Raw genomic sequence first — 22986 nt, forward strand, 5'->3', positions numbered from 1 at the left:
TGAGGCCCTGGGTTCGGTCCTCAGCAACATATAAAAAATAAGTAGATAAATAAAATAAAGGTATTGTGTCCATCTAAAACTAAAAAAAAAAATACTCACTTTTTAGTTAAGGATTGTTATATTTTCAGATTAGTCTAGTTTCTTATGTTGAATTTCTAAAATGTATGTTTCTTATGGCCAAAACAGCTATTTCAAGAATCCTTTGCCAACAAGTTCTTGTCTGAGCCAGATTTTAAGCAAGTAAAGATTATGCTGACCTCACAGATTGATCTCTCAAATAGACTTCCACCTCTGAGAGACTCTTAGAATCAGAAACTTTTATTAGAGGCAGAGAGTGAAACTACATGCCATAGAATATGGGTTTCTTGCCATTTTTATGTTTTATATTTTTTAATATACAACAAAATTATATAATTGGTGATAGACATAATATCAGGTATTTCAAAGGAAATTAATTATGTTCAGCAAAAACGAAGCAGACAGCCAGGCATGGTGTGACATGCCTGTAATCCCAGCGGCTCAGGAGGCTGAAGCAGTAGGATTGCAAGTTCAAAGCCGCCTTAGCAATTTTAGCAAAGCCTTAAGCAACTAAATGAGACCATGTCTCTCAGTAAAATATGAAAAAGGACCGGGGATGTGGCTCATTGGTTAAGCACTTCTGGGTTTAAGTCCTAGTCCCCAAAACAAAACAAAAAAAGGAGCAGACACAAAACATAAAGATGAAACAGTTTTGAACCATTTTATTTCTTTTCACAAAAAGCATTAACTCTTATTCTCTAAACAAATCTGAATTTTTATTTGTGCACAAAATAATTGTTTTTGGCATTGTGGTTTAAGCTTGCCTTTCCCATCCTGGCTTTAAAAACAGTTCTCCCTTTAGTACCTGTAGAAATGAAAGGAACATCCTTAGATCTTATTTGATTTAAATGAATGGATAACTAATCTTGATCAGATGTTTCTGGAGAGAATAATGTTTCAAAACTGTTCTAGAACTTGGCTGTCCTAACTGATCCTTAGGTATGCTGTTTCATCCCAATTGTTCAGGCCTCAGGGGTCACTCATGGGAACCATTTCTCTTAAATTGTCTTGATGGGATTTAAGATTTCCTGCTGAATTTTTTTTTAACCATCTCAAAAATCACCCAGTTGTTGTGTCATAGCTTTCCACAACCTCCAGATTCAAACCAAAAGCCAGCTTCATAACCAAATGACTGTGCCCACCCACATGAACTAACCAGGCAGCCGTGTATGAGATTAGGCAGCCCATTTCTTAATCATAATGAAAGTAATATTTAGAGTTTTGTTGTCAAATGTCTTCTATTTATGACTTTGTTTTCTTTTGTTTTTGTTTCCGCAGGACATTTGGGCTTCCAGGACAGTTTTGTCACATCAGGTGTTTTCAGTGTGACTGAGCTAGTAAGAGTGTCACAGAGTAAGTGTAATTTTGCTTTGATTTGGTACAGATTTGCCTTGAATTTGTGTTTACTTTCTGTCTAGGCTCCTAGAGACATAAAAATCTTTGAGAACCCACTTTTTGTTCTTCTCATTATTTTTGCCTGGCAGTGTGTTGGAAAGCCCTTGTTTTAAATCAGGAAAATTTTTTTAATGTGAGGCATTTTGGGAAAGGACTGAAATTTTATGGATTCCCCAGTATATAATACAAACTCAATTTTTAAAAAAATTCTGAATCTTCCCTGGTTTCTAAGAACTTCTGCATTTTAACAGATTTGTTTCTGACCTTTAAACAATGCTAATGCCTTCAGTATGAGTGACAGAATACAGCATGATCATTACCAGTTTGTCAATAATGACTAACAACAGTGAGGGAAGAGAACCTGTCACCACCCTGGTCTGTTGATCAAAGGCCTATTGATTGTGATTTTGCTATGACATAATCAGATAGTCCAAAAAAAGTATAGGAATCTGTCTATCTGTCCCTCTTATACACATACGTATACATTTGCCAAGTTGAATTCCCTCAAGAACATCTCTTTGTTTCTATTTAAAAGCATGCCTATGCTGGGCCTGGTGGTATACACTTGTAGTCCCAGCAAATTGGAAGGCTGAGGCAGGAGGACCACAAGTTCAGAGCAAGCCTCAGCAATTTAGAGAGACCCTAGGTAACTCGGAGAGACCTGTCTCAAAAAATAAAAAAGGCTGGGGATGGGGCTCAGAGGTTAAGCACCCCTGGGTTCAATCCCCAGTACCAAAATAAATAAAAATAAAAAAATAAAAGCTTGCCTACAATGACTATGATACTCTAGGTTCCAATAGGGAAAAATATCCAATATTAATAATTTTATCCCCCCCCCCACATACCTAATTCAAAATACTGCTTGTAGAGAAAATTAACATTGTTTAAATTGCTTTCAATTGATATCAAGTCCTTTGTGGAATGAGGTAGAGTGAGCAGACATTTTTTTTTAAACCAGGGATTGAACTCAGTAGCACTCAACCACTGAGCCATATCCTTAGCCCAATTTTGTATTTTATTTAGAGACAGGATCTCACTGAGTTGCTTGGTGCCTCACTATTGCTGAGGCTGGTTTTGAACTCATGAGCCTCCTGTCTTAGCCTCGAAAGCTGTTAAGATTACAGATGTGCACCACCATATCTGGCAAGCATACATACTATTATTTCAAGTTCCTACCCCTTATTCACTGTGTTATAGGATGGCAAGATTGATCAAATAAGCCAATCAACTCCATCATAAGACTTCAGGTCAGGCAAGTCAAGCCATCTTGATCGTCTAAGCCCAGATTCTGTTTTTTTTTTTTTAATTTTAGTCATTTCTAGGCTGGAAGAGTCTTAAGAAGGTAGGATAGAGCATGGCCGTAGAGGAGAATCCAAGACTGTTGAGCATTTACTATCTTCCAGGCACTGTGCTAGACCTTTGTGTAGATTACATAAGTTAATTCTTGCAATAAACTTGTCAGATATGAAATTGCCTCCGTTTTTACAGATAAGCTAAATTGAGGATCTATTTAAGTCATTTACCTGAATCAAACAGTAGGTGAATGCTTTTAGGAAATGCTGGAATCTGTACTCTTAGTCTGGCCCAAGGGAACTTGAAAAACTTACTGTGTGAGTCTAATAGACTCTAGTGGGAAGATAACTATAGGTGTTAGAATTCAGGGGGCTAGGGACTCCAAGGCTGATATTGAGGTGTTCCAGTGGAGGAAAATCAGGAAAATCCTAGGGAATGAGACCTTCAGAGCATCAGGTTAGCACTTGAGACAGAGAAGTTGCAGCTGTCTTACTGAAGTATGCTTAAAGCACCCACCAGGTAAGTAGAGATAAGGTTGCTTTGTTAACGTGGAGGGAATATGTACCTACTTATCACACATCTGATTAGCTAGCTCTTTGTCATAGACACATAACAATGCATGTGTATATGTATTTTAACTTTGAAAGATTCTTGAAAATGACTAATATTCTACATTTTTCTTATAAGTTTAATAATACAATGTGATGCCATCATAGCATTATACCTGCCATCATAGCATTATAGGAAGATACATTTATTGAATCCTTACCAAGATCCAAATATTAAAGAGTTAAAAGATCCTTTTGACTCTTAAGATTGGAGCACTAGACCATTTTATTCTTCCTTAGCTGCTGTCATGCTTACATTTAGTCTTCATTACCATTGATTTGCTCAGGCCTAGGATTGTAGAAGGTCCACTCTGCTCAGAATAATCCCCAGCATCTCATCCTTCTTCTACTTCCTGTGCTTCCCTTTCAGGTTGTATTTCCCAAAGTGTGTCAGTACGTGCTTAGACCTCCATTCAGTCTAAGATAACATGGTTGCCAAGTGAATTCTAAACCTGCCTTTACGATTGCCAGAGGGTTTGAACAGACGTGGGATTGAATTTGCAGAGGGACCTGGATTTGTTTCCTGTCCCCATGTAGGTTTTGTAGCTGATGCCTGGCATCCTGAACATCCTTCAGCTCCTGCTTCTCAGTTCTGCACACTGCTGTGTAATCGCTCTGGGACTCACTCACACATGGCCTTGTGCTGACGGAAACTGTTTGGCAAGAATGGAACGGGGCTGTGTCAGCTAAATCATGGCTTCAGGCCAAACTGGTCAATTGTATTCCAGAGACCCCCTCTTCCTTGTAGATCTTTAATCTAGGTTTGTCAGGGTATATTTTACAAATTGCCTTAGTTGCTGGGATAGGGATCCTCAAGCTCATGTTTCCTCGCCTACACACCTTTTTGAAAGACTTAGCACTCAAGCCATGTGAGAGTGTTGGGATCTTTAACCACTCCTCACAGCACTGCCCTCTGCCTTCAGCACCCACATTTCAGAGCTGCTAGTGGACACATTTTTTCAGAAGCGTAGGGCTGAGGTACATTCTGCATCCCCGAAATAGAAACTAATTGGCACATGAGTTGATTAAACCCATGATGGTAGTCCTGTTTGGAACATGATGCTATGTCAATATGAAAAACTATAGTTGCTAGCATTTCTCAAATGCACACCAGGTGCCAGGCATCATGCTAAGCACTTGATAAACACTCACTCATTCAATCTTTGCACGGTTGGTGTCAATGTCCCTTTTTACAGGTGAAGGAGACCGTGATGCTCAAGAGGTTAAGCATCTCACCCTTTTACTTTGCTGAACTCAGCTGGCTGACTACAGGCATTTTTGTCATGACCTCTCCTATAACTGCATTACAGAACTAAATAGAATCCAATGAGTCTGTGCTTTTATTGAGTAATCAGTTCTGAATGAGTTGATAAACTTTTAGTTTATTAACTTGTACATTTCAAAAAGACGGTTAAAGCTATTTTTATGTGAACCAAAACATCTAAAATAATTAATATTTTTCCTGGATATGTTTTTTAGGTATGATTTTGTTTTTGATGAATAGATTTTATATTGCTTAATTTTGTTTTCAGTGCTGAGGAATCAAACCCCAGGGCTTTGTGCATAGTAGGCAAGCACTCTACTACTGAGCTAAGTCCCCAGCCTTGACTTTATATTTTTTAGAGCTGTTTTTTGAGGTTTGTAGTTTTAGGTTAACAGAAATTCCTTATATTCCCCCAACAATTCTCCCTAAGAACTTTCAATAGTATGGTCTACATCTTATAAATGATGAGTCAATATTAATGCATAAATATAAACCAAAACCCACAGTTGTACATTAGGGTTCACTTTTGTGCTTTTCTTCACATACCTTCTATCAGTCTCAACAAATGTATAGGGATGTGTATCCACTGTTACAGTATCACGGGCAATACTTTCACTGTCCCCAAAATGCCATGCTCCACCTTTTCATGTTAACCATCTTTTAATTCTCTCTGGAGTTTTGCCTTTCACCTGGATGTTGTCAGTGGCCTTAATGTCTTAGAGTTTCTTCCCCTGTGCTGCCGATTTCTTAACCTCCTCCTGTGTGTCCCAGCCCCATCCATTCCTTCACCCCCTACTCCCAGCTAAAATAGCTTTACCTTGAAACATTCTTTCTACTTAGTATTCAGTTTTACATTTGAAAATATAAACATTTACTCTCCCCAGGTTTCCAGTTAGTTTCTGTTTTTAGCTTTCCTCCTTTTAACTGTAATAGAGGAGGAAGGTGCTATTTCAGTATTTCCTCATGAGGACTCTGAAATAACCATGTGCCAAGTTTGCTGTTTGTAATAGTGTTACTACCAAGGTGGCAATGGCAGAGAAGGCTCGTGGTTTAGCCTCACAGATTCAGAGGTGAGGACCAGGCAGCCAGGGTGCTTGACTTTAAACTGTACCCATCAGGATTCCTGCTGGTTGACGGAAGCTTCCCAGCTCACCCCTGCCTTCTGCCCACCACCCTTTAATTTTTGATATTATCATCTAAAGTCCATGAAAGGCATAAAAAGGAGAGATCTGTTACTGCCACAAAGAAAGTCCCACAGAATAAAAATAACTCTGTATTTGTCCTTTGCTTTCTTTCCCCCTTTGTGGAAAGGCCATCAGACACTAGATCTGGTTGCTTTATTACCTTGCCCCTTGGGAGGGGAGAATTCAGATCACTGGACATGGTGCCAGAGGGAGGGGAGGAGAGGTGGTGCGTGCTAGTGGCGAGGTTCAGAATCACTCCTGTTGTTTTAGCATAATACTGGGAGGAAGGAGACAGGAACCATCTGTTGAGATGGCTCTTACATGATGCTGCATCCTCAAACAAAGCCTTCTAGAGGCATTTTCAGATTGGTCTCTTTCCCTCAAGTTGCTACAAAGAGCTCACTCTGCTTGCTGCTAAGTCATGCCGCTGAGAGAGCTCTCAGCTCTTTTGTTTATTTTGCAGCCAGTGTTTTCCTCAAAGTATGTGCTCTGAGGCTGTCAAATACCCCTGCTAGTATGAACTCAGAAAGTTCTCCCCAAAACTCCACTCCTTATTGCCATTTCCTTCTAAAGTGCTGACTCTATTTTACTTGAAGTTGGTGGAGTGACTCTGAAACCTTAAATACTTCACTGGAAAAGAGGAAAACCACAAATACACACAGGCCATTGTGACTCTGGCCTGGTGTGTTCTAATTTTCTAGCAGTGGTTTGTATACCCAAGCTGGCTGCAAGGGTTAAGTAAACTTCGTGGCTAAGGATGACTTCATGGCCCTGGAATTTTGAAAAGCTGGGGATTCTCAGTACACTGTGGCCAGCCTTAGCGTCTTTGGGTGTGAAAACCACTCTCAGTTACCCAGACTGATTTTTGGTTCCTGTTGTACTGCTGCAGAATCTATTAAAATCCAGCAGCTGAATTGTCCTGGCTCTGCCACAAAGCCCGGCTGCTGGGTGGACTTCAGGATTCCCCAGTTGTTTGTCAATGAGAGTGGAAGTGAATGGAACCAGGCATATGCCTCAGCCTGGCATGAGGTGGCACCCTAGTGGCTGTTTTCTGCCTTGGAAATGTGCACTCTGGATTTTCACACAGGAATCGTCATGAAGATCCAAATGCTGTACATTTTAACAATTCCTTCTTAAGTCTCTAAGTCCTTGGCATGTCTTCAAGGGTCCATATCCACACACGTAGATTTTCAGGCCAGCAGCTTAATGATTGGCCATGGTCTAGCCTGACATGATGGCGCGGCTGAAGCAGAGTGAACTCAGCTGCAAGGCACAGTAAGAAAATGAAACTCTTTGGTAGGAACAAGCCCAAACTTGAAAATACAAAATGTTCTTACACAGAAGACCTAAGGAGGAAATGGGTCTCAGATAAGAAATTCCAGACGTCCGGTCCTCTGGGGGTGCCATTTAAATATTTGCAGTACTTTAGATCTTTATTAAAGTGGGATAGATTTGAAACTTTCTTGTCTGAGCAAGTGGCCGGTTGGTTCTCCTCTGTTAAGTAACACGGTAGCTGTGAATTGTGGCATGGAAATTAATTTTAAAATAATTTGTATTCTTAAGCAAGATTTTCTTTTGAATGAAACCATTTGGGTTTGAGCATTAAAGGAAGAAACAAAAAGATGATAATAAAAGATAGACTGCAGCCCTAGCACGAACAGTTGCTGTGACCTTGCCTTTTGTCTGCCATTACACAATTCAATGGCAGTCCACTCAAACTATGCTCTCGATCAATATCCTATTAAAGCAGCACAAAAAGTCTCCATAAACTTAGTGGTTAGCTATGTTTATAAATGGAACTCGGCATAATTAGATGGTCAATAGCAGGCTCTACTAGTAATTTTAAAATGAACATAACACATTTTGTCTCTGTAGAAGTCAGTGGCACCTCTTCTCTTCTGGAATGAGGGTATGGTGTATAGCACACAAAAGGATGGATAGCCCTTTAAAAAAGTATGATGTTTATCTCCAGTATACAGTTTTTAAAATGCTGATTGGCGCTATATATATATATTGCATTTTTCCTGTCCAAACCACCTTATTCTGAATATATTATGGCATTGCAACTGTTTCATTTTCTACTTTTAGTCAACCCCTCATAAAGAGACACAATAATAAATGTTGCCACACTCTTAGAAGGAAAAACATCAGTCTGACTGGCTTAATTGAGTGAGTTTCCTTTACTATAATTCAATAAATTTTCAAAATAAATATTGAAATTAAATTAGTTCAGAAGGATGTTTTGTTGTATGATTTTTTCCTTGACATATTTGGGATGAATATTTGGCTAGTCAAGCTGGCAGCCAATGGAATGGCCTGGCAGTAATGGATCATTACATCAAACTACCCTTTCTTCGGAGTCTCGGCTCACAATACGGGTGGCCAAACATGATTTCTCCTCTTCTGCCCTCCTCACCCATGGAGAGTGAGAGGTAGCCGCACCCTTAGGCTGATGCTGTCTTCAGCTGACTTGGCCCTGCCAACTGAAATGTGCACGATTCCTGTGCTGGATAGGAGCCTGGCCATTGTATCATGGGCCACTGTACTGGCTGAAATTAGAAGTAGGGCAGGAAGGAGCTCATGACGTCAGCAGGGCTTCTGGTGATGCTGTTCGTGAAGGTCTGGTTCTTTTGTTACCCTTGTACTCCTACCACCTTTCTGGTTAAAGCCGGCAGTGAAGGTTCTCATGGCAGGATTTGAGGGCTTTTTGTTCTCTGTTCTCTGTTCTCAGCTAAAGCTCCCGTTAAATCTACTAGACTGTGGAACACTCTTATTATAAAGATTTGACCTAGGGAAAAGCAAACACATGATACCCGATGAACACACAAATTGGTTGTCATGGCGTCTATTTCTATGTTCATCTATTTCTAATCTTTTCCAAGTAATCCATTGTTTATGCTTCCTATGTATAACATATAAAGTCCATATTCAAGATGGCAGCATGGTATCACAAGATAGTTCAGGATATAGAGTCAGGGATCAAACATTGCCATTTATGAACTACACAACTTTGGATAATATTTAACTCCTTGAGCTGTGTCTTCCTCCTAGGTTATAATCATTTAGTTAATCAAAGCATATTCAAGTCTCAACTGAGTGAGGAGACTAAGTCTGCCTGCTGAAATAGTAATAACTCTCAGGAGTGTTATATGGATTAAGTAAGAAATTATCTAGTGTCTGATGTATTGTAGATGCTCAATAATGGCAACTACTGTGACCATTCCTAAATGAAGCTTCTGCCCCTGATATTTCACTGTGTGCTCAGAGCAGATCCTTGAACAGACCGCTGCCAGCATTATTATTAAAAATATGCCTGCAAATAAATTTAAAAAGAACAATTTTAGTATTATGTTCTAATAGTTGATATATTTAGAAAAAGACATCATAGTGACCCCTTCAGAGCTAATAATTCTAATAGAACAAGAGCATGCCAATCCTACCCTTCATCTGCCCCTACATCTGCTGTGGGAAGCCAGAAAATTCTTATCCTTCACATTTTTTTCCAGTGCCTTTATTTCAGCATTATTTTGGAAGCTATTCTCCAAGGGTTTCTATTCGGTAACAAAGTACTTTAAAATTCTCAATCTAATACTGACACAATTTTAACTTTTTAAAACGGCCTTCCAGGTTTTGACTATTTGTATCAGAGTTTTTAAAATAGTACTTAGTTCTAAAGTATTTAAAATTTCTCTTTTACTCATATTATGAACAATAATTCTGGAGGTTATTACTGACAAAGTGCTTTCTAGTAAACCTAGATGTGATTTAAGTGTGATTTAAAAATTAAAACAGTTCTTCTGGATTACTATGTTGTTGGGAAGGGGCTCTGTTGTTATAGTTTGTTTCCTAATAGCTAATAGTCAGATAGTCCCCAGGGTATTCTTGGCAAAGGGGCTCATGGGTAGATGCCCTTCCCTGGTTTATAGATCATCATGGTGAAAAGACATCTTAGGCCATCAAATCCATACCCTTTCAGGGAAGACTGAATCCCGTGGCTAAGGCTATATTCTAAACGGGTACTACATTTGACCTCAACCAAAAGCCGAGATGAGATGATACTCTAAAATGCAGAAAATCAATTTCAGTCCCAAAGGCAGAAGCCACTAATGCAGGAGATCACTCAGCATTGCTCACCCTTCCGTGACTGCTCCACTAGACCAAGTGTCAGGGCCCTATGTCCAGTGGAGCACTAGCTGACACTTCTCACACCAAAGACCCATAAAAACAAAGAAGCGAAAAGGAGGAGGATGGCATAGAACTTTTGCCACTTAGGTGGTAGGAGATAATTATTTTTCTATTTGAATGTCATTCAATTCCTCTGCCTAGTAGTTCATGACAAAGAAAAGACAGGGAGACCAGATATGTGGGTTTTATCACTATTTCTTTGGGCAGATAATGTAGGAAATACCTGCATTCAAATCCCTGTTCTGTTACTTATTTAGCTGTATGATATTGATCACGTTACGAAACCTCACAGCTGATTTTTCTTATTTGTAAGTGATAATAATACAAATACATATTCCATAGGGGCATTGTGAGGATGAAATGAGATCACTCAAGTAAAACACCTAGTACATTGCCTGTCATGTAATAAAAGGTCAATAAGTATTAATTCTTAGCTATGTTTCATTAACAAGCTCATATGATTGTAGTTCAATTGAAAAAACATTTGTTGCATGTGTAGTATATGAAGCAACCTATGCTGTATGCTGAGAGGAATATAGAAGGAAGCAGGAGGAAGTTCTTTCCTCTAGGGCACATATCTAAGTTTCTTGAGACCCAAGACTGAGCTTTCTTTATGGCAATAAAGTGCCAGACTATGCCTGGTTTACAAATTAAACTCACCATAATTATCTGTCAAAGATAAACCAACTTCATGATGTGGAGTGGGGCAGAAGAGGGTGTTAGTGAATTGTTCTCATTTTAATAAAATGGAAATATTTCATCAAAATAACAATTACTCCCTCTTCCCCTCCTGGCAACACACACACACACACACACACACACACACACACACACACACACACATTCACTCCTTGTGTCCACAAGTTGTAGTTGTATGAACATGGTGGTCTGTGTTAGCTGATGCCTTCATGGGGTTAAAAACATTCTGCTGACTTTTGGCACCTAATGTTACATTTCATAAAAAGCATTGCTTAAATCTTTTAATAGCAGGCAAGCTCATTTTCACAAGAGGGAAATCCATGTTTTAGTTCAGTGTATTTCTTTTATGTTCCTGTTTGGAAAACCATACTCCTGGCCCGCATTTGGTCAGATCTTTTAGAAAGCAAGGGTAGAAAGAGGAGATCAGCACAGGGTTTACAGACCAGAAATCTGCTTGGCAAAGGAGTTGCTGAAGACTGTGGCGTAGAAGCTGCAGAGAAAGTACCTTTATGATTGATTTCCATTCAAGTCAGACTGACTGCAGTGTGGTCATTTTTCTAACCCATAACTGCTCACACTGCAGCAGTCTGCTATCTGCAGGGTGTCTGAATTATAGCAGTCTATGTCCGTGTTACCTCTTACACAAATTACTTACACTGGTTTCTTTTTCCATGCAAATTCATCAGTTTTACAGCCCCTTGTAGCCACAGTCAGGAAACTCTGGCAGAGAACACAAATTGATAAAATGAGTTAATTTTACTATACTTTTTTTTTTTCCTTTCTAAAAGCCCTCTCTCATAAGCAGTGTTCAGGAAGCATATTACAGTAAAAGGAAGATAACAAAAGGAGTTGGATTTTCTTGCCATAAATTACTTTCCAAGTTAATTCGCTTTAACGATGATTCCAGATTTGCTTGAGTTTTCATAGCATTGTGCATTTTACAACTCTGCCTTTGATAGAAAGAACAAGTATTTTCCCATGTTCACTCCTATTGTGCCAATGACATGGACTTTCTTACAAGATCTTTGCCACCGGAATGCAAAACAACACTAAATTGTTCTGGGCCCATAGAACTCTGTGCTGCCATTGGACTCCCCACCCCCCATCCCTGCCAGGCTCAAAGCACAAGCTTTCAATGAATGCCTTAAATTATGTAATCAGAAGAAAAACACACTTCAATTTTTTTTGCATTTATTTTATAAGTTGTAAATTGAATGCTAGACCCTGATAGTCTTCCTGGGGAAGGGATCTGTTGCCGTTATTCCATATTATTTAATGGCCATGCAGATTTAAGGGATGGACAGTGATGATGGTTATTCTCTAAAATGTAAACCCCACAAGGGAAGGAGTTTTCATGTATCTTGTCCATTGGCGTATCTTGAGCTTCTGGAACCATGCCTGGGCCTTGAAAGTGCTTCATGGATATGCATTGAATCCTATTGAAGGCAGCCCAAGAGGACAGGTGCCATTAGCAATAGGCTGGACACAATAGTCATTTAGTTAATGCTCCCAGATGATTCCTGTTGGACAAGTTATAAACCCAGTGCACATCATCTCCCAGGCAGAGTAACTTGAAAATTTGGATAGAATTTTTCTTCCATTGTCCTCTGTTTCCAACAATGCAAGCCTGAGCAGATTGTCTCTGGTGGATGGCAGAAGTTCAATAACCACAACCTTATCCAGCTACTAATGTGTACAGAGGAGCAGGTCATTAAGAGGGTTGGCTACTAAAGTAACCCCTCTCTTCCAATAGCCCACATTACTATAATGATTCCTTAATAGCAAACCATTTATTAAGAAATGACACAGAATGTTCTACTGACAACAGGAGGGGGATGCATGACTAGAAATAACATCTAAAGATACAATTTCCAAAAGTTAACCTTTTAAGAAAAACTCCTTGGAGGAACTTCAGGCCAGAATCATGGCAATAATGCTTAAGAAATGTGGAGCTCGTCCCCACTCCTTATACCCATTTGTACAACTGTGAGTATCATTTTTGAATGGTTTAAGGTTTAGGGGGGCAAAAGAGGAGAATAACTATTTACTTTCCTTAATTCAAAGCATATTTATTGATCATCAACTGTGTACACAAAACTGCAGTGAGCTGTTTAGGAACACAAAAGCAGCTCCAGGATCTGCAAGATTAAAGGTCATGTGGTATGGCCTCTGACCTCATGACCTGGGAAAGTTGCTTAGCCTCTTTTTGCCCCAGTTCCTTCCTAGTGGTGGTGGAAGGATTAAATGGGTTGATATACTCAAAATTTTAGTCTAGCATCTGGCCTATAACTGGTATTTAATAAATTGCCATGGTGATGATGGTAACAGTGGTGGGTGATGGTGACAATGGCACTTTTTCATGTTTATCATAATTACTGTTAGAATTATGAGGCCCAAGAGTTTCAATGACTTAACCAAATTATGCAGGGGATTACTGGAAACCATGGGACTGTACACAATCTCTCACAGTACCAGACTAGCACTTTGTTTTAATCCTACATGATGTCTATCTTTAGAGCCTTCAAAATGCAAACTACTCTAGTTAGGAAGAAAATATTACATCTGAGAGTTTTAAAAATGATAAAGCCTATCACCAAGTGCCAATGCAGCAAAATCAGATTTCACAATGTATGGGAGAACAGGATAAAACTTTTGCGGTCAGTCCAGTCCTTCCTTACTGTCCCCATGTTCAATTGGCAGAGTTCACATAATCTCTGTAACCACCAGAAGGTAGTTAGTTGTTAGCCACAGAAGTCTAATGTGATATCCTGGACAGCCAGAAATTAACTGACACTGGACAAGTCATTTAACTCTTCACAAATTTTATGAGTTCCCTAATTTTGCAAAAAGAGGATAAAATGCCACTGTGAGCTAAGAAGTGCACTTTTTTACGTACATCTTATTGATATATTTGTTAAAACAATACAATCATTTATTTATGTCCTTTCAGAGTATACAGTTAGGAACAAGTCTTTTAGGCCTGCTGACTATCTGGAGGCAGTATCAGATATCTATCGTAAAAAAAGTCTATTGTCTTTCTGGACAGCATAGATTAGGCCTCCCTTCCCTCTCACTAGGGTGCCTGCATCAATATTCCCTTCTTCTAGAACCTTTAGCCTTTTTCTTGCCATCTGTATACTGTTGCTACTGCTCCTCACATTCAACCATTACTATTTACCTGCTCAGAAACTGTCATGGATTCCACAGATCATGCACTCTACTTCCTATCTCCAAACTTATGCTTCATCATTTTACCTAGAAAGCCTCTCCTATCTCCTGTGTGTCTCTAAATCTGCACACCTTCAAAGGCTTTGGATAAGTGCCCAATCTTCCCATGTCAACCGGTTTCTGATCTCACAAGCCAGTGGGATCAGTGATTCCTCTGAATTTTCCCAACACATTCTTTGCATTTCTCCTGTGAGATGTAGCATGTTCAACGTTGTGTTAGATATTCAGGTGTTATTTCAGTGTTCCACTTGGTCGTAAACATTTCAGGGACTGAGACACCATAGGCCTTTTTTATTATCTTACGTTGAAGACGGTTTTTATATAGAAGAGTCAGTGTGGTGCAGTAGGAAAGGCCCTGGGCAGACATGCTTAAATTATAACACGGACTCCCTTTTGCTTTTCTGTAACAGAGGGCAAGTTATTTAACCTCAGTCTGAGGCTTAGTTCTCTTGATTTAGAAAATGTACTTTCCTGAGAAGGTTGTTTTGAGGATTCAATTTAGTAGTAAATAAAGTGCCCATCAAAATGTGGCCTTACAGGTTCTCAGAGAAGCCTGCCTGCAGCTACCTCTGGAATGTGTGACCCATCAGAGGCTCTTTCTCCTATTTCCAGGTTGGAGACACTGAGAATGCCAAGCCCAGTGCAGGGAACACTCTGACAGGGACTCAGGTGTGAGTCTTCTCTTTGGTAGAATGGCGTCACTGAGTCAAAATCCATCCCTATGGGCTGACCCTCCACATGACATCTACACAAAGGCAACAACAGGGCTATGTTCCCTTGTGTAGACCCTTGAAGGAGGCAAAGTTGTGTCTGTGTATTGGTAGGGTGACTTAACCCAGGTTGTGAAACTCAGTCTCATTTCAGAAACTTAGTGATGTTTTAAAATTCAAGACATGCACAAACCAGTTTGCCAAGCTCTCAGTTACCCGCCAGCAACCCAGTAGGCCGTCTGGGCAGGAGCACCTAGTGCTGGGCCACCTAGTGCCATTTCCTGCATTACCATTACAGTGCACTAAGTGGCTCACAGGAAGTAAAGACAGGGAGAAGCTAAGGAGCACTTATGTGGGCATACTGGGTTTTTTCATCAGTCTGAGGTGGGCCTACCATATTTACATTGCATTTTTGTTCCTTCACCTATTCACATGCTTAAAAGATAATTGAAAGAAAAGAACCTTTTCTAGGGTAGGTGAAGAGTTCAATAGAAGTGCTGCTGATGTTCACCACTAGGTAGAGGGCTTCAAATTTCTCCCCTTAGTCCATGTCAGACCTTCTCTCTCACATCTCACTCTTTCTTTCTCCTTCCAAGAGCCAGGTTGTAGAAGATCTTGCTATTCCCTCCACACTTGGGAATGAAGCAGCTTCTCCACCCAGATGAGGCCTCAGCTCCACTCTGAAATTTGTGAAAATCTAACTACAGGACTTTGTCACTGAGGGGCTTTGTCCCCGACTCTGTTAGTTAAGGAGAGGTGTGACTCTCTGGGTTCTAAGAGGCTCAGGGCAGTCACAAAACAAACATAAAATGCCATGAGCTAGAATAGGAATTTATTAAAATGAATTTAATATACAAAGACAATTATGGAGTGACATTATTAATTAGAACTTTGTTTACACTTATTGTCATGTGGATTTCAGGGTTTTCCACTTCTTCACACTGACTGTTCTTATGTAATGACAGTTGTGACTAAGGCTTGGTTATTGCTATTATCAAACCACACAGTGTTTATTCTTAGAAATAAGTGCTCTCATACCGTCGGATTCCACGGTTTCCTTACAACACCACACTTCATCCGGTTTCCTGAGCAGTGATCCTGGGAATAATCCCATTATTATAACACAGTCAACAGTCAGCACCTTCTCTTGGTTCTAATTTCTGAGTAACTTACATCAGGCTCCTTTTCCCCCTTTGTGTTGAGACCCCGTGCCCATCTTACCTCATTTAAAAGACACCAGTGGCCTCTCTGTTTTTACTGAGTCTATTCTTCAGCCACCCTCCATCTCTCCGACAGAGTGATACTTTAAGATTGTCAGTGTAAACTTGGTGGTAGCATTCCCACCCACTACCTCTGGTCAGTGGGTAAAACTCAGGCAGCTGCAAGTCCATTTGACCAGTTCTTACTTGCTGCCTCCTGGTGTCAGGGATTATGTCAGGTGCTTGACAACATTACCCAGCAGTTCTACTCACAGTGGGGAGGGTAAATGCTTGATAGCTTACAAACCTGGGAATGTGCTGGATTCAAATCCACACTCCCTAAAGAAGTCTGCCAGAGCCCTCATGAGCCAGTCTCAGCCACACCCTCCCCTCCATGCCTTACATGCTGGATCACATGAGGACGTCAGAAATCCAGTAAACAGCTTGTGCACCTCATGCTGTTTCTTCTACTGAGAAACCCTCTTTTCTTCCCAGTTGCATAAAGCCTCCTCCTCTTATCAGCATTGCTCTCAAGCATCACATTTTTCTAGGCCTTTTTATTCACTTGAACCTCTTAGTCCCCAGCTAGGTTAGGCACCCTCTTCTTTGCAGCTATATCACTTTAGGAGTAACTGTCAGAGGACTTCAGATTGTCGTTAAACTAATCCACCAGACTTTCCCTCTAGAGCTGTTTATGGAGGGACCATATTGTTCACACAGCTACCCTCCCCATCCAGCACAGGTCCTCGGTTATGAAAATTCCTGGTTCACGATGTCCTAAATTATTCTTTCTTCTGATGGATATTATCCTATACTTATTTATATTTCTACATATAAGGGATTAACTCTGTGCAATGTACAATAATATATGGGTCTGTTTTCCTGCTTTTGCATAATCTTTGAAAAAAGAGATTATTTGCTCTAAGGTAGTCTCATGATAATTTCACAGTAAGTTGTTTTATAGGATTCGTACATATTATTTATTCACTGAATTTTTTTACAAGGCATCTAAAGGACATTTTTACAAATACAGAGGATCACATCTCATTGAGGATCAGCTTGAAAACCACATATTATCAAAATTGAACCAGAGCTTGGCCAATTCTTCTATAAGAGGAGAGATAATAAATATTTTTGGCTTTGTGGGCCACATGGTCTCTGTTGTAGCTACTGTCCTCTGATGTTATAGTGGCACAGCAATCACAGATGATACATAAATGATGGTATGCTAGTGACCAGTAAAGCTTTAGTTACAAAAACTGTGGTGTGGGCAATAAGTTACCAGGGAGGACAAACACGAGTGTAAGGAGGTAGACAGGGTGCTGAGGTGATCCAGAGTAAGGAAGAGTTGCACATTTTACCTCGTAAGACATTGGGCATTGGTGGCCTAGAGAGAAATTTGCTCTCACCAAAGTTCAGAGCAGAATTCCAAAATACGGATGAGGAAAAATTGTCAGGATCAAAGTTAGAAAAGCATAGGGAATGTTGTTTTCATTCATTCAAGAAAAGTTTAAGACCAAAACACAGAGAAGCGTTTTTGTTTAAAGCGTCCAGGAATGTTATAACACTGGTGACAGTTGACTATTACAAAAAGAGAAAAGATGAAAGGTACGATAGGAAAAAACATGCCTTTCTGGTGTACACTATTTTTATTGTCAACATTCCTTTGAAGTCAGGGTTGATTACTTATTATTTTGGATAAGCTTCCGAGATAAATGCAAAAAGGAAAGGTGCTAAATGAAACAGTGAAATAGACTTTCATTGATCTTCTTTTCACAGAACTTAACTGATGTTTCTTCTTTTTTGTTTTTTGTCTTTTTTTTTTTTTTTCATTCTAGCACCAATAGCTGCAGGAACTGGCCCCAATTTTTCTCTCTCAGATTTGGAAAGCTCTTCGTACTACAGCATGAGTCCAGGAGCAATGAGGAGGTCTTTACCCAGCACATCCTCTACGAGGTAATTCTGTGGCTCTTAAAGAGGTTATGCCACATAGTTGCACACTTTGAATTTAATTCTGGGCCTGCTTGGCACTTAGCAATGTGCCAATAATAATAGACAATACCAAAGAAGTGGGTTCAGCTCCAGCAAGCTGTCAGTCTCATTGGGGAGACAAGGCAAACACATGTGAAGCAGAAAAAAATATAGACATATTTACATGTGTACATACCTGCATATCTACCGGACAGTTGAAAACACTGAGCTAACTTTGTGTCATGGGCTAAAAGAGTTTTAAAAGGCTTTGCCCAAAAGGCATGACTTGTGCTGAGCTCTGGATGTTGGTGAGGGTTGGTGAGAAAGGAGAAGAAAGGGATGGAATTCTGGGTCGTGTGAGAACACGAGGAGGACACGGAGGGAGGGCGGGTAATGAACGTAAGCATTTTCCCTGGAAAGGAAGGGCACACTTGACCAGGGAAGAGGAGGGCGTGGGCTTTGGCTTATTGTGAGGAAGTGGACTCTGGTGACACAGACCTAGTCCCCTTTCCCACAGCAGATAGTACAGCTCAGTCTCTGTTCTGTTCCTACTGAGCCTCCAAAGGTCTCAAATCCAGTCCATTGGGGTTGCCCTAAGAGAAACCTATTTGATATCCTGGTGTGAGGTAATAAAAGCAAATGCAGTTGGGCAGCAGGATAGGGCCAGGCCACAGACTCTGATGCTCCAGGAGACCTTAAAAAGGTGAAGCAGAAGAGCACAGCCTGATCCCAGTTGCAGGGTTATTGAGCTCCTTAAGTTGGGTCACAAAGCCAAAATCAAAATGCAGCATTTTGCAGATCCTGTTGTCTCTAGATAACCTGTACCAGAGGGGAAGGGATTAGGCATTAAACCCACAATATTCTTTTACAAATTGGCTTTAGCACTGGACTGTGACAAGGAAAGAACGGTGCAGAACAATCTTTCATGTTTGTGTATTTTGCAGAAAAATGTTTGTCAAAGGTATAGTTTTCCTAAAGCAAGACCAGAGTTTTATGATTTAAAACAATGCCCAGATTATAGAAATTGTCCTTGGTAAATATTCTTATTTTGCCTTTATATACAGTATTTTAAACCTTGTTAATTTAAAAAAGTCAACTTAGCCATTTCTAATACCGTGAAGGCAGTTAAAGAAACAGTTATTTGCTAAATAGAACCAGATCCCAGCAGCATCTTTGATGTTATTTAAATGTTCCCCTTAATTCACTGTAGTATCAGCTCCTTAGGAAAAAATCATTCTCAAATCCAAAGTGCATTTATAATAGAAGAAAGAGATCGTGAGTACATTTGGGTATTAATACACTTTGAGGATTTTGAATGTTTGCTGAGGGAAGAGACATTGTGTGTAACTGCTCTCAGTCAACATGAAAAAGCTTTGCAAATACTTGTGGGCAGTGATTAATTTAAAAGTTTATGGGCTGTTTGTTTTTCATATGTGTGCTGCACATGTCCCATGTACCTCCCAGTGTTCCTCACCTCGCATCCATCCGCACACTTCTCCAGCTATGTTTTATTATCTTTTGCTGTGATTCTCTGAGTGGAAAGCTGGTTATTAATGTCATTTAAAAAGCTAGTGTCATTCTCATATTCTGCAAATAACTAACCATGATAAGGAGCTAATTATAAACCCCATCAGTAGTTAATAACTCAGTAATATGTTTGTTTTACTCTCATTAGGCTCTTCCTAGGATGATTTTTTTAGAAAAATTCTTTGAATACATAGACTCCGCAGAATTATCTGTGTACAGTTTAGAAAATGTGCCCAGAAGACTATCCCAGATTTCCATATAGAAAAGTTCATCGATCAATCAATGTTTGTCCAAGCTGTGCCAATATTAATTGGTCTGCCACAGGCATAGTATTAGGTGCCTTCCATACCTGATCTGGTTTAATCTTCATCATTGGCTTACAACATAGACAGTATCACACTTAAACAGTGGAGCAGCACAAAGCTCAGAGAAGTTAAATAACTTGCCCAAGGTCACAGTGATGGCACGGTTTACATTAAAACTGGGGTTCTGTTGGAACTTACGGAACTGGCCTTTTCACACTGAATACCATTGGGAATGGGGCTGACACTTGAACAGATGGACATATCCAAATCCTAAAAAAGAAGTGCCTGGCATCTGCACCATTCTCTGATGCTTAGCATTTGCTATCTTGAATTACTGCTGCTATCTTTGAGGTATGTACTGTCTTGCTCCCGATCTGGACTCTTAAGTCCCACTAAGAGCAGTATCTAACTCACTAGTAAGCCCCAAGGGTATTGTCCTCAACACTCTGAGTACAGAGGCAACTCCCAGGAGTTTCATAGCCTAGTTGGTGGTAGAGACTGCCTAGTGAACGGAAATGTTGAGTTCTCAGGGTACTGTGGACACTCAAGAAAAAGGCATTTTATCATACAGTGAATATAAAGTAAGGCCTCCCTTTTAGCGAGAATTCAGGAAGTATTCGGAATTCAAATATTACTCTCCCCTTAATGTTTAGGTTGAATTTCCAGGAACACAGAAACAAATTTCACACATTAGAAGAGAGGTGACCCCTCCTCTGGGGAACATCATTCTCCCTTCTATGAACAGAACTTACTGGTACTTTTCTGTTCTCCTCAGATGTTTCTGGGAGGATAAAATCAGTGGCATTAGAAAGGAAAGAGCAAAAAAAAAAAAAAAAAAAAAAATTAAGGACAAATTTATTTCTAAAACTAAAAACAAATAAGTAAAGGACATTGATGGGTATTTTCTGTAGCTTTTACATTGCTTCAGGGAGACATCTCCAAAATCATAGAAAAGATAGTTTTAAAACCAGGATAAAATATGTATATAATTTTAAAGAGCTTCATTGAGATAAACTATCAAATGTGTGAAATCCATAAACTTTGCATTGGAAATCCCACACCTGCCCTGTCGGGTATTGCTGCCTTTCTTCAGTCTCAGATCTTTTCTCACCTCCTTTCCATACATCTACTCTCCAGATGTTTATCTTGTATCAGCTCCTGAAAGTCCTAGCTTTCAAACTAAGGTGTCAGATAACTAACTGCAGCATCTTCTGCTTTGAGGATTTCATACCTGCATGGGTATGAAATTAGAGCATGTCAAGGAAGTGAAAAGCTTTAAAAACTCTGAAAAATATTAATAACAGGAGAATGATGAACAATGGAATTGGCCTTTTGGGATTGATACCATTGAGTCATGATGCTTGGATCCTTGTCATGTGTATTCATATGGCTAGTTTCTAAGCAACTAGCTCAAGGCAGCAGTTTTGTAGCATCTGCTGCTAACCAGATGCTGCGGTGGGCACTAGAGATTTAAAAATAATATTAATAAAAAGATAATCAGTTTCCCTGCAGATCTTACAGTCCCATTGGAACATACAGATCGTGTCTTTTTATTTGTCAGGATGCATAAGGAAGTTTTTCTTTCTCCTTTCAAAACAATTTCAAATGGCTTTCAATGTCAAAATCAACAGGTAATTTTTAAAAATATATTTTTTAGTTGTTGATGGACTTTTATTTTATTTATATGTGGTGCTGAGAATTGAACCCAGTGCCTCATACTTGCTAAGCAAGTACTTAGACACTGAGCTATAGCCCTAACCCCAATCCAACAGGTAATATTACATATAGAAAGGGAAGCCACAACCTGTCTGGAAAGATAGGTGAGATTATTATATCAGGACCCTCAACCAAGAATTTTCCCTTAAATCTGGCCCTGAGTTTCCCGGTTGTCAAGACAAGAAGGGGAAGCAACATGTTATGTGATTTGTATTTTCCATTGAAAGAAAACAGTAGAAATTCATTTGGAAAGATCAGATTTTTCTGGTTTTTCAGGATTGAAAGGGGCTTTTTTGAGTGTACCTTCTCATAAAGAATTTCTGTTAGATATAGTTACATGAAATATAGAAAAGTTCTTCAAGTGGCTATTTTTCACTGAGCTTCAAGTAAAGCTAAACAGAGAACATTGAATGAGCTATTAAAGGCCTTTCCTTTGGTTACTAAGTTAGCATGTATTTTTCCTGTGGTCTAGCTTTCATGAGAATGGAACTTAACAGCTTAGAATGCAGGAATTCCAACATTAATAAGCAGAATTTCTTGCCTACATGGGGCCCTCCACATTTTCAAATTCAGGCTTTTTTGCAAAACTTCCTAATTGTCTTTATGACCCTATACTGTATGCCCTTCTTTTTTTTTCTAAGTCCATTTTCTGCACAATTATCAGTCACTTTTGTAAGATATGACTCCAGTATCACTCCCTGCCTACAGGGCTTCAGGGACAATCCATTGCTTTCGGATGAAGTCCAGATCCACCGTACCTTCTGTAACCTCCACCCTTTACTCCCTTGTGCCCCTCCTTCAGCCTCTGCCTTGCAAGCAGCTGGAAGTTCTGACTGTGACACGCTGGGTGTGCTGCTGCTTCTGCCTGACACGCATCTCCCTCCTGGGGGATATCTTTGAAGCATCTGGTCACCTGTATGACCTGGGCACAAAAGAGAATGGGTATGGGCCAGGTCCAGGAGGGCCCTTGAGGGGCCAGATGTTTACCCTTAGGTTTCCGGATCGTGAGGGTGTCATGAGGCAAAGGAGGGATGTTAAGGGATGTCAAGATTAAAGGAAACTTATGGGGCTGAGAAAATGGCAGTATGCAAATGGGTATGGGATGCTGTCAATATTCCAGAACCATCAGGCTGCTCCAGTGGTGCTTCAGCCATGTAATGGCCTGTCCCTGAACTTTCCTCTTCTTCCTGGTCTCTCAACACTCAGAGACAGCTCAGGAGCCATCTGTTCTGGAAGGCCTTCGGTGGCCTCCAGGAGTCTCAGTGTTTTCTTCCTGCACATATGACCCCCATTTCTATATGTGGACCCTCATAATACCTCTTTGAGCAGTTTTGTTTGCTGCTCTGTCTCTGTTCATGGAGGCAGGTGCCCTGTCCAACTCCTCCCTGTATCCCAGCACTTAGCACAGCACCTGGCACATAGGAGGCACACAGTGAGTGAACAGTGAATGAAGCCCATGAACAACTCTGTACCCTGACGTGTGAGGAGGTGGTTCCCCAGTGAGCTCTCCTACCGGGTATAAGAGTGTTGGGCTGGTGGCCCCCTCTGCTGAGGCAGCTAGAACAAGAAGAGAAGCAGGTTATGTGTCACTACTTTTTCACTCCTGAAGTTTTACCCTGGGAGA

At 40.1% G+C, this 22986-nt stretch overlaps 1 protein-coding gene across 6 annotated transcripts in view; it reads left to right on the top strand.

The window, feature by feature from the left end:
* The window catches only part of Nfia (nuclear factor I A), a 561296-nt gene that overhangs the window by 437832 nt on the left and 100478 nt on the right, over window positions 1–22986 (top strand). For all 6 annotated transcript variants that reach the window (XM_021726814.3, XM_040288754.2, XM_040288755.2 and 3 more), the window contains exons 4-5: window positions 1357–1431; window positions 17682–17799. In XM_021726814.3, coding sequence (XP_021582489.1) covers window positions 1357–1431; window positions 17682–17799 — 193 coding nt within the window. The remainder of the gene's footprint in view (window positions 1–1356; window positions 1432–17681; window positions 17800–22986) is intronic.

Source organism: Ictidomys tridecemlineatus, chromosome 11 (assembly GCF_052094955.1).
Source record: "Ictidomys tridecemlineatus isolate mIctTri1 chromosome 11, mIctTri1.hap1, whole genome shotgun sequence".
Taxonomy (NCBI): domain Eukaryota; kingdom Metazoa; phylum Chordata; class Mammalia; order Rodentia; family Sciuridae; genus Ictidomys; species Ictidomys tridecemlineatus.